Here is a 14,148-nt window from a genome sequence, read left to right as displayed (position 1 = left end):
AAGAAAAGGACAGAGGAAAACACCCCATATTTTAAACACGTGGCCGGTTAACACAGATGAAAACTTTATATGAAATCACTGGGAAGAGGGAATACCCCTTTTTTTATTCTGTCCTGGAGAGTCCACCTCCTAAAAAATAAACTGAGAGCGGATTGTACTCATGCAATGTTACGTTCACAGCTTCAAGGTCTTTGCAGCTGTAAAAAGGAGTGTACTAACTTAGATGGAATTCTGCCAGTCTATGCTAGTAAATAGCTTGGAAGATTCCTTCGGCGACTATACCAAAGGGGTGGGGAGCCTTATGCAATCTGAGGGCTGTGTTGGCTTCCAGGGGACACTTGCCAGTGGTGGGGAGGAGACCTAGAGGCAAAAGTGGACAGATAAACGAATGCAGATTTTACTCTTATAGGCTAGTTTCCACACATCCGGCACCCAGGCAAGCAAGAATCATTACCAGGCATCAAGGTCACATCCCAGCTGGGCAAAGGCCCTTGAGGAGGGTGTGAAGCAAGGCTGCTGAGAGGTGTGGCCTGAGGAGAAAAGGTGTGGGGTGTGGCCTGAGGAGAGTGTCAAGGGTCACAGAGAGAGAGAGATGCATGGAGGGCTGCATGAACCCCTGGGCCTGAGGTTTCCCACCTATGAACTAATGGAGCCTGGATAGCTCAGTTGTTTCAGTGGCGTAGCTAGCCGCTCGGGTGCCTGGTGCGGTGCACATATCCTGCAGCCAGGAGTAAAGTGAGTTGCCCATGGGGGCAGGGCAAGCCATGGCAGGAGGAGCTGTATGGAGCCTCTCTGCAGCCTCCCCCTCAGCTGTAGGGTTGCTGAGGCGGTGGGCAGACACAAGCCCCACGCTGCTCGAAAAAGCAGCGTGGACCTTGCAAGCAGTCCACCTCCCCCTCAGGAGTGAACCTGGCTCAGGCACGCTGCAGGCCCCGCCGTGTGGCGCCCAGTGCCCCCTGCCTCACCTAGCTACCAGTGGCATAGGAAGGGGGGTGCGGTGGGTGCAGGAGATATTTTTAAAAAGTGTTGTGTGCCCAATTTTAAAAAAATTATTTTAAAAACACATATTTTTGCCATTTTGTCACCCCCTCAGTGATGACACCCGGGGCGCCCACACCCACCACACACACCCTTCCTACGCCACTGAGTTGGTTAGAGCGTGATGCTGATAACACCAAGGTTGCAGGTTCAATCCCCGTATGGGACAGCTGCATAGCTCTGCATTGCAGAGGGCTGGACTAGATGATCCTCAGGGTCCCTTCTAACTCTAGAATTCTATGATTCTAATACCCTGGCTCATATATTCAGGCAGTGGTGGTGCTGGAAGAATGCACACCCCTCCATGTCTCCCTGCAGATGATCTCCAATCCTCCCACATCAACCAGGCCCTCATATCATCAGCTGTTCATGTGGAACGCCTGATTCACACTAGAGGGAACTTGTACTACCTCAACTGTAAAAAGCAGAAGCAACAAGCCTCTGAATGCCTGTTGCATGGAATCGCAAGTGGAGCAAGCGTTGCTGCAAGCAGGTCTTGCTTGCAGGATTCCCAGAAGCTTCTGGTTGGCCACTGCGAGAACAGAACGTTGGGCGAGATCCAGCAAGGCTCTCATGATGTGCTGCTCCTCTGCCACGTTGTTTTAGCACCGGCACCAGTTAAATGGTAGGAAGCGGAGCTAAAAGAAAGTAGCTTTGAAAATGGCAACGGGCCTTTCTTCCTTCAGCAAAAATTACAGGCTGTGCTCAACTATGGCCCTCTTCCTCCCCCCTCACCAGCCCAGGCATCCATGAATCATGCATGGCCAACATGCCTCGAGGCACAACATCTGTCATACTCGGTTGCTCAAGCCACAATCGGCACGACAAAGCAGAGACGCAAATATCAGCAATGGTGCTCTCATGCACACTCCATTGGTTTCCCCATGCGGATTTAAGAGGAACACTACCCCAAACCAATATTAATGTTCCAAACAGTTGTGAAGCTTACCGACTCCAAAAATAATTAAGGGTTCTAGCACTACTATACAGTGGTACCTCACAAGACGAATGCCTCGCAAGACAAAAAACTCGCTAGACGAAAGGTTTTTCCGTTTTCGATTTGCCTCGCAAGACGAATTTCCCCTATGGGCTTGCTTCGCAAGACGAAAACGTCTCGCGACTTTGTTTTCTTTGTCTAAAAACAAAGACATGTTTTGTTTATAAAGTTAATTTATTTTCCCTTCAATTTTTGAACTGCTCTTTACAGTATGTGTGACTTTAAAGAGCAGTTAATAAACTGTTGTTGTACCAAATTTGGCTTTGTTTGGACTTTTTTTGACCATAGGAACGCATTAATTGATTTTCAATGCATTCCTATGGGATTTCGTGCTTCGCAAGACGAAAAATTCGCTAGACGACAAAAATTGCGGAACGAATTAATTTCGTCTTGCAGGGCACCACTGTAATTAATTGCTAACTTATTTTCCATTAGAAACCGATGGAGAATGCAACTTAAAAATATCATTCATTAACCATTTATTACCATGTAGGTTAATAGCTCATAATGTGACCTGGGTCCAGGCCACAAGTGGCGAGCTGCCATGTTTGCTGGCAATGGCACTCCAAGGTTTCAGGCTCTTTCCTGGAGATGCCAGAGACTGAACCTGGGATCTTCAGCACACACTCCATGTGGTCCATCAGTGCATGTGGTCCATCACTGAACTCTGGTTCCCCATGTATGCAATAGGCAAGCCCCGTTCTGTCTACTTCATGGTATCTCGAGCCATAGCCTGAGGCAGGGTGACTGGCCAGATAAACAACACAGCTAATGGAGTGGGGGGTGGGGGGTGGCGGTTTCACCACCAAGTGAATATACAATACCTTTAGGAGTTCTTTTGGCTCACTTCCTTCATCCACAGCAATCAACTGGGCTCTTCCGTTCCGTTCATTGTCCCGAATGCCCACAGCAACCTGCGTAGCTTTCAGGCGCTCAAATTTATTGCATGTAGAGCCACACCACTGGTAGATCTCCTAGAACAAAACAAGAGATCTCATCAGTCAGCAGAATTATTCAGGGGAAAGTTTCACATGGATAGCGTGCAACGTTCCAGCATCATTACAATTCCAAATTCTCTGTTGCAACGCAGCTGCAGATATTTGTTAATACTGACTGTACCTGGATGTTAAGTAAATTTTGGTTTACTGTTATGGGACCAAGTCTAAGGCAAGCCTAGAGCTTACCTGCTCCCCACTTTGTTCCTCTGTTTTTCTAGGATGGCTGTGAGGAGTTTAGAATCATGTCCACACCCTAATCTATGGTTGATCTTAACTACAGTTTATTGAAACAAACCAACACCATAACCCATGAGAGGGGAAACCAATAACCACAAGCCTTACCTAAGTTCATTCCTTACACAATAAACCATGGTTTATTCATTGTGGCATCACAAAGCTACAACTGTGTCTACAGATTAGTATACAGATCAGTTGCGTCTATATGGCAGAATGATTCATAACTGTTTCTATTAAGGACTAGCAAGAATGGTTCTTTGACACTATAGCTGGTTGCTATAGGTTCCCAGAGTTCCTTATGAAGAGGGGTTGACTGTGGAACCAATCTGGGAATTGTAGCTCCGTGTGGAGAATAGGGGTCTCCTAACAGTTTTCGGAGCCCTTAATGAATTACAGCTCCCAGAATTATTGGGGGAAGCTATGACTGCTTAAAGTGGCATCACAGTGCTTTGTAAGTACTTGGTGTGAAGGCAACTCATGTCAGCCCTTGATGCCAGCCCTGCCTAGTGATCCCTTGGCTGCCAAAGATGAAGGCTTCTTTGATTTGCCCTGGCATCCCAGCCGTTGGTTTAGCCAGTCATTTCTGTTTTCTTAATTATTGTTTCACAGTTCACAGCTGGCTCTTCTTAATTGCTGTCACTGTGGCTTTGATTGCTGCATTTTGATTGTTTCATTTCATTCTTTTAATTGTTCACCGCCCTGGGAGATTATGCTAAAGGACAGCTAACAAGCTGACTGAATAAATAAATCCAGCAAACTCATCCAAATAAGCTTGTATGGAAGCAGAAGCTTTAATTCAAAGACAAGCTGCAAATAATTTCACAACAGAATCGCATGGAATGAACAGATTTGGGTAGCCTGAAAGTAGAAAAACAGAAAGGTGGAATAAGAGGACTCTAAAAGAACTACAGTTCCTAGTTTATGTGCTTTGCCTAAAATTTATCTCCATTAATAAACGTCTTGCTCCTCAGTCCACAGGCGTTTTGGCATATAATGAATCCATTCTGAGCACACACCCAAGAATACAGCGTTTTCTACTTACCAGTGAAAGGAGTACTAAATGAAACTAAGCCCACGCCTACTTTCTAGATCAAACAGCTTCACTATTCACAATTCACAATTTTGAATTCTGATTCATATTCCAAAAATGCTACTACAGTGGTACCTCGGGTTACAGACGCTTCAGGTTACAGACTCCACTAACCCAGAAATAGTACCTCAGGTTAAGAACTTTGCTTCAGGATGAGAACAGAAATTACGTGGCAGCAGCGGGAGGCCCCATTAGCTAAAGTGGTACCTCAGGTTAAGAACAGTTTCAGGTTAAGAATGGACCTCCTGAACGAATTACGTTCTTAACCCGAGGTACCACTGTAAAAGCACTTGGCATGTGCCTAAAGTCAAGACAGCTATTAATTCCCCTGCCTGCTGTGAATGGGTCCCAATTGGTGAGGTCTGACACAACTCTTTACAATTTTAATAAAAGCCGAGTATCTGAAAGCCTTTCAGAGTCCCAGCTGTGAAAGGTTTCGAAACTTTCAGAAAAGCAAGAGTAGATAAACATTCCAGATTCCTAGGCAGCAACATCTAATGCAAATCACCTCCCTATTTGACCGACAAGTCGGTTTTCGCCAAGCCACATCCTGCATCATCAGGCGTTGGGCACATAAACATGCGGCTCAGCTGAAAGGGGTGAGGACTGCTGTTGTTATCAGAGACAGGCAGGACTCTGAGGGGCATGTGAGGAGGCAAGGGGGGTGGAGGATCTTGGGGCCAGTGATTTGTGCAGAAGGCAGGAGTCAGGGCTTGGGGAAGAAGGAAAGTCAGGGCTGTCAGAGACAGGGGAAGAGTTGCAGGGAGGGCAGGAAGAGGAGAAAGAGCCGGTCCATGAGAGAGTTGGGCCATTAGGATCTCCTCAGTCCAATGTCTCCAAGGTCAAGGAGGGGCCCTTTGCACCAGGTGCAAAGGCGGAAGATGCCGGCTACTTGCATGAGCCCCGTCAGGTGAGGGAATTTGAGTTTGGGAAGAAGTGTGGTCATGCTGTTGCATCAGTGGTCCAGTTCAGGGCACAAGCATGGAGGGGAGTAGATGCCTAGCTAGCTACATAGCAGGAGGGGTGTATATATAATTAATAATAATAATAATAATAATAATAATAATAATAATAATAATAATAACAACAATAATTTATACCCCACCCACACTGGGCGGCTTCCAGCAAAATATAAAAAATAATAAAATGTCAGACATGAAAAACTTCCCTGAACAGGGCTGCCTTCAGATGTTTTCTAAAAGTTGTGTAATTCTTTATCTCCCTGACAACTCATGGTAGGGCATTCAGTCGTTTTTATCCCCTGCTGTGGTTGCAGCCTTGTGGCATATTTATCATACTGGGGCCTTGTTTTATCATTTAATAAAACTGAATTTTATCCTTTTTTTCCTTTTGTGGTCTGGATGCCTGTTCCCAGTTACATGATCTGTTTAACCCTTGTGTTTATGTGTATTATCATTCACACAGTAAGGAATCCTTATTGGCCTGGAAATGAGGTAGTGGCAATACAGTCAAGTGAGAAATCTAATTCGCCTATTAACATCATTTTTGAGTGTTGAAAGGCACCCCAGAACAATATTTAGACAGACAAGCACGTGTCACCAGCACAACCTCTGAACTGATAATGAAAACCTCTTTTTTTGTTTCCTCACACACACATAAACTAAATAAAAGGACATGGGGTTATTAAGGAAACAAAAAGAAGAAACAGCAATTGGGATGTTTCAAAGTGTTCATTGCACAATTCTGTACATTAACAGTGAACTCATTCTGTACGTGTGGATTCTTATGTAGCCAAAATGGAATAACCCACACACAAGACGGAAGTATGAGTAGGGTTGAGGAGACCCCGAGAAGTACAAAAAAAGTTATTTTTAAAACTCTAAGCTGGGGAAGACCCAATGCAAAGTGACTGCATTTGGTAGGCACAGATTGCAGATTCACTGCTGGAGGAATACGTGAGGAGGGTAAAATAGAGTTTCCTGGAAGAGCTGGCTGGAACCCTGACAGAAAGCACTTTTACTCTGCAGCATTTTATTGCAGGTCCAAGTTGTTTCAAAGCACATATTGCCTTCTAGAGAAATGTTCTTTCGGCTGCAGCTAATAGCATCTCATTGCTGATTTTACGAAGTATTCTGCATTTTCATTATCTTAGTTGTGCAATGTTTATTGGTGGCCAGTACAAACGGTTATGCGAACGTAGCAGAATATTCTCATTTAGCAACGCTAGTGTGCATTTGCTATGGAAGGCTTGCCAAATTAATCAGATTAATTGTTTAGTAAGGCACCTGAATTTCCAGTTCTTGCTTCATGTACAGTAAATGCCAACCAGATGCACAACCACGTAGGGATATGAAATGAGAAAATCTCAACATCTCTTGGCTTAGTCAAGAAACAGAAAACAAAGCTCAAAGCATTTTTTTTAAAAATATATATGCAAATAACGTATGAAAATATACTGCATGGGCAAACACCATGGCTCCATGGAAGCTGTGTTTGCAATCCATATACCTTATCTGGTTACAAAAGTAAATCAACAAGATTTGAAGGTTGTTGTGTGTTTCCTCGCCACACCCTCAAAATAATCTGCCACAAAGTCTAATAAATTGTATCACTGTGATCCCAAAATTCCTCAGAAGGACAGCAGCACAAAAGAGCTGAATGACCTTTCAACACACACAAAAGCAACATTCTGAAGTGACCCAACTGTAATTATGGACCTAAATATGTTTATTCTGCAATATTCTTATTCAGAAAAAAAGCAAGTCTTTCCTTCAAAACTCTAGATCGAGCGTGGGGGATCTGTGGCCCTCCAAATATTACTGGACTCCCACTCCCATCAGCCCCAGCCAGCATGGTTAGAAATGATGGGATTTGAACTTCAACAACAACAGGAAAGCCATAGTTCCCCCCACCCCTGCTTTTAGCTCACAGCATCTTCCTTCTGCATTCTCTCTAACCTTTCACAATGGGCTGCTTATTCTCAGTTCTTTGTAATGATAAATCGTGAACATTCAGCCCGGGTCCGATATTGACCACCTGATAATGAATACTACATCCTTAACCAGGTCTCATGCCACTGCCCTAAGTCAAATTTAATATTTTGACCACACGAGGGGAGTAAACAAGATGAAGGGAAATAGCAAATCTGATTCCAATCTTGAGAAATCCTGGCTTTTTTCAATGCTTCTTACATATGGTTGTTTCTGTCTTTGAATCAGAACTACATTAAGATAAAGGAATTCCTTTTTAAAGGGACGCGGGTGGCGCTGTGGGTTAAACCACAGAGCCTAGGACTTGCCGATCGGAAGGTCGGCGGTTCGAATCCCCAAGACGGGGTGAGCTCCCGTTGCTCGGTCCCTGCTCCTGCCAACCTAGCAGTTCGAAAGCATGTCAAAGTGCAAGTAGGTAAATAGGTACCGCTCCCGCGGGAAGGTAAACAGCGCTTCCATGCGCTGCTCTGGTTTGCCAGAAGCAGCTTAGTCATGCTGGCCACATGACCCGGAAGCTGTACGCCGGCTCCCTCGGCCAATAAAGCAAGATGAGCGCTGCAACCCCAGAGTCGGTCACGATTGGACCTAATGGTCAGGGGTCCCTTTACCTTTATTCCTTTTTAACCAAGCTTTGCTGGGGCCATTTTAGAGCATGACAAATTCTAGAAAATATTGTTTCCTGTTGGTCTTTTATCTGCTTAAATGCTTCAAGGGATGTGGTCAGCAGCAAACCACCAGTGCTTGCGACACAAGTTATTTTGAGTCTAATATTGCAGAGGAAGTGTTTGTAATGTATAGAGAAGATCTTGGTTTGGGGCTCAGACTTAATTATATGGCAGTTTTTGTAGGAGATTTTGTTGCTTTGGAAAACTTCATTCCTTGACCACTTACCGTTCCAAGGTCAACAATGAAGCAGTCTCCTTTGTTGAAACTGTCCCAGCTAAGAGGAACTTCGGTGGCTCGAATCACTCTCCGGCCTTTGATATGCAGAAGTCTTCTTGCGCTGAGGTCATTGGTGACCACATGATTAAAGCCCGAGGCAACACCACCTGCCTAAATAAAGTGAAGCAACTTAGGGTTAGTTGGTTTCTGTGATGGAGTATATAAGGGCCTAGTACACATATACACATACAGAAGTAGATCATACATCACACCTAACCAGATTTGCACTAACACAGAAAACTGAATTTGAAACCTGAGAAGGTGGTCAAGGAGACAGACCAGTTGCTTCTTCTGGATGGGCTTGCACTTCCTTGGAAAGGACAAGTTTGAAGTTTGAGGCTGTACCTGGATCTATCTTTGTCACTGAAAAATCAGGTGGCCTCAGTGCCTTTTACCAGCTATAGCTGATACATCATCAACAGCAGCCATTTTTCGACAGGGATAGTTGGGCCAAGAGGATCTATACATAAGTAACCTTAGTGGTGTCCAAACTTTTTTCAAAGAGGGCCAGATTTGATGAAGTGAAGGGCCATGGGGGCCAACCAAGGTTGTTGACCTTTTTTTTACTTTTTTTAGGATCGAAGTTGTTAAGCATTTTTATGATTTTACCCCAAAGTTGTTGAGCTCTTTTTAGGATTTTACCCCAGGAAATAAACTGCCGACTGGTGGGACATAGACTACATGGGGCTGCCCTATTGAACTTCTGCCACTTATTGAAGCCTTTAAAAAAAATAAAAATATTCCAGCATGCATTTTAATTGATGTGTGATTTTATAGCCTTAATTGATTTTGATTTTTTGTATCGTATCTTTGTAAACCACTTAGAGACTATTGTTTGCTTCAAGTTCTGCTTTAACACCGAGTCGGAACTGTAACTTCTTTTTAGTTCCCTTTTCAAAGGTTCCAATTATTGTAGACACATCACGCAATCACACTATTACGTACCTTATACTTTATGCCACCTTTGAAATATCCAACGAATTGAGTAGACTCATATCCCTGGATTTCCCGATGCTGAACAGGCTTTCCTCCAAGATAATCATCCATCTGAACCGTAAAGATGGCTGCTGCAGTACTTTCATCCTGACTGCACTCTTTTCCTAAAACCAGACAGGAATGTTCTTAATAATATTCTCGGTTTCCTAAAGTAATTTCCCTAAAGTATTTTCCTAAAATAAGAATATTTAGAGGAGCAAAAATAGCAAAGAAAGGCAAACTATTACAGATTAAATGCCTGCCTGTACAATACAGTTAAATTATTTTAGATGCCATGTGTTCCTCCTAAGGAACTTTGGGTAGTCCGGTTTGCTGAGGCCAGCAATGATGTCCTCCACATACATTGACCAGGTTCCAAAGAGTGCAGTTTTGACATATGTCTATTTATTTAATAGGGACGCGGGTGGCACTGTGGGTTAAACCACAGAGCCTAGGACTTGCAGATCAGAAGGTCGGCGGTTCAAATCCCAGCGACGGGGTGAGCTCCTGTTGCTCGGTCCCTGCTCCTGCCAACCTAGCAGTTCGAAAGCACGTCAAAGTGCAAGTAGATAAATAGGTACCTCTCCAGCGGGAAGGTAAACGGCGTTTCCGTGCGCTGCTATGGTTCACCAGAAGAGGCTTAGTCATGCTGGCTACATGACCCGGAAGCTGTACGCCAGCTCCCTCGGCCAGTAAAGCGAGATGAGCACTGCAACCCCAGAGTCGGCCACGACTAGACCTAATGGTCAGAGTTCCCTTTACCTTTACTATTTATTTATTTATTTATTTATTTATTTTCGCTTTTCTTCCAAGGAGCTCATGGTGCTCTACTTGATTTTCCTCTTCCTCTTGTCGCAGGAGCCCTGTGAGACAGATGAAGCTAAAGCCTAGTGACAGGTCCAGGGTCGCCCTCTGAGCTTCATGGCTGAGTCCAAGCTGAACTCTATCTAGCTGGGGTCCTACTGAATTGAATGCTGCGTAACACTCTTGATGTCAGCGTTTCTACATGGCTGAGTCCAGGCAAATCCAAATCAAAGCCCCATTTGATGCTCTTGTCTGTACTTCAGAAGTACTGGTAATTCGCAACTTCAAAATATAATCTTTAATCACAAATATAACCTTTAATAATTTCCCGTTACATGCAGCCAAAGAAGGTACCTTCAGGTGCAGGACTTTGTTTTGCGCACCAAACAGAAGCTGTGTGCATGTGTGTGTGTGTGCGTGCATGAAACCTCAGGTGCAAGCTCAGGTCAAAGTGGAAATTGGCAGATGTAGATAGAGAGTTTTCATCAAGGGATATATGAGTTGAGCACAAAACCAAGCAGAAAAAGATTTACACACTGCCAGACCTTCTCCTGAGAGGCCTGGGCCACTTCCAGCATTTTAGGCCCCTAGCCATGATAATAAAGAATAAAAAATGATGATACACGAAAACCAAATAAAGCATCCCTGCCAAAAAATAATAATTAATGGTTTGTTTATATAATCAGCATATCTGAGACGGCATGTCCATCACAGTCCAATCTTGTGCCAGCAGATCAGAAATATTTTTTAATTAATATGGATGAACATTTTAAACTCAGGTTGGATGGCCATCTGTCAGGGATGCTTTGGTTGAGATTCCTGCATTGCAAGAGGTTGGACTTGGGGTCCCTTCAAATTCTATGATTCTTTAATGTGACAAAACCTATTATCAGCTAACCCAAAAAATGTGTTTCGCCAAACCACATCTCTTCGTTGATTCACTATGCAGCTCTGAGCGGACAAAGTGTGTTGCATTTTGGTCTTATGTGCATAAGCTTATCAAATGCCTCCAAAATGGACAAGAGTCTAAATCTGAGGGGCCCAACATTTGAGCTTGAGACCCAGGCCAAAGGGCCCTCCTTCTACCCTCCCCCCACTCCTGTCAGCCCTGCACACAGCCTCTTCTGCAAACCACAGGAGATACCTAAACACAGGGCAACACAGCACCGCGGGTGGCAAAATTCATTAGCAAAACTGCCAACTCCCTCACCTTGCCAATAGCCTCTGGTTCTTTCTGCAGAAAAATGAGTTTACCACATTTTATGCGCACATTACTCCTTGCAGCATCCACCTGGAACTGTGGAATGAGGTGATCTAGAAAAGAGCTCTTTGGAGGAAAGGTGGCTATCAATGTAATAAATAAATGTTTATTTTGTTTTATCGCTTTCAATTGTTCTGCTTTCATCATTTGTTTTTGTGTTACTTATACGCTACTGCAATTTCTGATGCGATGATCTTGATGGAAATGTCGTCCACTATTTTTTAGTGCTTTGTCATGATTGTGAGCTGCTTTGAGCTCAATATTGCAGTTGGAAAAACAGTGTACAAACATTAAATCAAATTCCAAACCCTACTTAGCCATGAAGCTCACTAGGTTATTTGGACCAGTCATTCTCTCTCAATCTAACCAACTTTATAGGGTTGTTGTGAGGATAAGGAGGGAGAAACATGTATGCCACCCTGAACATCTTGGAGGAAGAGCAGGATAGAAACATTATTTTATTTTATTTTATTTAAAAAAAAACTATTTCTAAAAAGAGAGGCAACGTCATTCAGGGCAGTATGGGAAACCTGCCATCTCTCCTGGAAAGAAGCCTCGTACCTCAGTTCCAGAAATGCAGGGACTTAAGGCATTTGCTCTGTACATGCTCAGGAATACTTTTTATAATTATTATAAAATATTAATTCATAACTGTTTCTTTAAATATGGAGCAGGACCAAAGCAGGGAAAAGGTGACGCTAAATGGGTTGGACCCTAAGACCAAGATTAACATTACCTGCAAGTTCCTAGTATCTTCAAAGAAACAAACTCTTATGTCACCTTGAAGACTAACAGATTCATTGTAACAAGAGATTCTCTTTTGCATTTATTGTAGGAGGCAAATCTGGTTCCACCTTTCCAGCACATGTCACCTTGGAAGGCACCGGATTTAGCCACATTGTGGGAACCCACAATAAATATGTTGATAATATCATTCTTTCTACAAAGCCACATGTTTGTGTAGAGCTTTAAAGGGCACAAGAGGGCAGGTCCCTGCCTGCGGGGAGTTTACAATCTAGACTGAACGGTGCCATAAGATTCCTCTTTGTAGCACCTACAACAGATATCTGCTGCTTACAAAACAGCTCGGGTGCTGAGCTCCTTTGCAACTCATCTTCTGGAATCAGCATCAAAGAAGACACACACACACACATCTCCCCACCAGTACTTTAAATCCTATAATCTGTGTCCCGAAGGAGAAACAGAATTCTGCAGAAACATTATGGCACCAGCTGGGTAACACTGCCAAAACTTTTTGACAGCAAACCCAGGCAGCTGAGAGGAACACTGTCGCATCTGCTTTGCACACGAAGGGGCTCAGTTTCAAACCTCAGCATCCCCAGGTAAAAGCTGATAAAGATTCCTGCCTGAAACCCTGGGCAGTGGATGCCTGTCAGTCTATAACTGAGCAAGTTGCACCAGTGATACCAAACAGCTTCCTAATAATGTGTAGCAGCAACAAGGAAGGTGGGGGTGTCAGGAGCCAACACAGAAGGAGAGACAGTATGGTGTAATGGTTAGAGCACCATACGAGGGCCTGGAAGAACAGGATTCAAATCACCACTTGGGATTTGAAGCTCATGAAGTTCACCTTGGGCCAGCCACTGTCTCACACCCTAACCTACCTGACAGGGTTGTTGTGAGGGTAAAATGGGAACACCCCGCATTTCGACCAGGAGCCGCTTTCCCAAGCTCCCTTGAGGAAAGCGTGAGAAAATATAGATATGGAAAAGGCACCTTCCTGAACGTGTCAGACTCTCTTGAGTAGAAGAGATTGGCTCATCCACAAGAACTTTTCCAGACCGGCGGGGGAAGCACCCAAAAACAAAAGCGCATCATGTGGCCCCTTAAAGCCTAGCGACAGGTGCCGCTAGACCAGGAGGTGGCTGATTTTGCCCCCTCCCTTCTACCCTGCATCCACCCCCCACTGTCCCGTACCTAGCCAGTAGTGCAGATTGTAGAAGGTGGCGTTGCTCCTCTTGACAGTGTGCAGCACCAAGTAGGCGTCGCCCACGTAGAAGTTGCCGTGCAGCGGTTCGGGCACCGGCACCAGATCCAGTTTCTCGATCCGCCAGATCTGCAGCCCAGCCCGGTGGCCCGCACTGGCGAACTCTTTGTGGTACAGCTCCGGGGGCGCCATCGATGCTCCTCCGGCCCCGATGTCAACCAGCGAAGTCCTTCCCGAAGTGGCCCAAAGTTGAGCGTAAAAGCGCACGAGCTTTAAACCCACTTTGCAATTACGCAGCCGGACGGAGTTTGCGAAGCCGGCGCTGCAGCTCCCCTGTTTTATGGCACGAGCGCTGCGTTTGCACAGCCAAGGGGCGAGGCCTGTCAGTTCCCCGAGAGGCGGGTCTTGCGGTTGTATCTCTCCCCAGAGCCGACGGGGCGGCCGGGAGAGGCCTCGCTGCGCCCAGCCCCAAGCGCACCTATGGCAAGGCGAGGGCGCGCGGAGGGCAGGAGCTGCTGCTGCTGCTGCTCAAAGGCCGCTTGTGCGTCGAGGAACCGCAGGAAAACCTCCAAAGTGCTGCTCAGCTCTCCTCTCAATCCCGGCCTTGTTCTCTCTCCTCTTTGGAAGCGATTCATTCTTACAGCAGTTCCAGCCAACGCCTGTCTACAAATCTATATAAAGCTGTCGGGGCCATTTCTTTCTCCAGTTTTAAGGGCCAGGGACGTCATTCCTTGAATATGTAAAAAAATAAGGTTTTTAAGTCTCTGAGCGTGCTTCCCTTTCCTCTGCCTTTGAGGAGCTGGTGAGGAAAGGATTCCCATGTGGATTTGCAACTGGAGAAAACTCTTCCTTCAGCTATCTGTTTCAGAAATGTATACACTTTAATAAATTTTACGCTGCATTGGTG

General features: G+C 45.0%; 1 protein-coding gene across 1 annotated transcript in view; it reads right to left on the bottom strand.

Annotated features, from left to right (window-relative positions):
* SCIN (scinderin) overlaps positions 1–13,639 on the bottom strand; it is a 46,163-nt gene extending 32,524 nt beyond the window's left edge. Inside the window, 4 exon segments of the mRNA XM_028749694.2 lie at positions 2,860–3,009; positions 8,203–8,364; positions 9,199–9,353; positions 13,232–13,639. Of these exon segments, the coding sequence (XP_028605527.2) occupies positions 2,860–3,009; positions 8,203–8,364; positions 9,199–9,353; positions 13,232–13,433 (669 nt within the window). The 5' untranslated portion in view covers positions 13,434–13,639.
* Between the last annotated feature and the right edge of the window lie 509 nt (positions 13,640–14,148).

This window comes from Podarcis muralis, chromosome 12, assembly GCF_964188315.1.
Source record: "Podarcis muralis chromosome 12, rPodMur119.hap1.1, whole genome shotgun sequence".
Classification (NCBI taxonomy): Eukaryota; Metazoa; Chordata; class Lepidosauria; order Squamata; family Lacertidae; genus Podarcis; species Podarcis muralis.
This window is presented reverse-complemented; position numbering and strand designations above follow the sequence as displayed.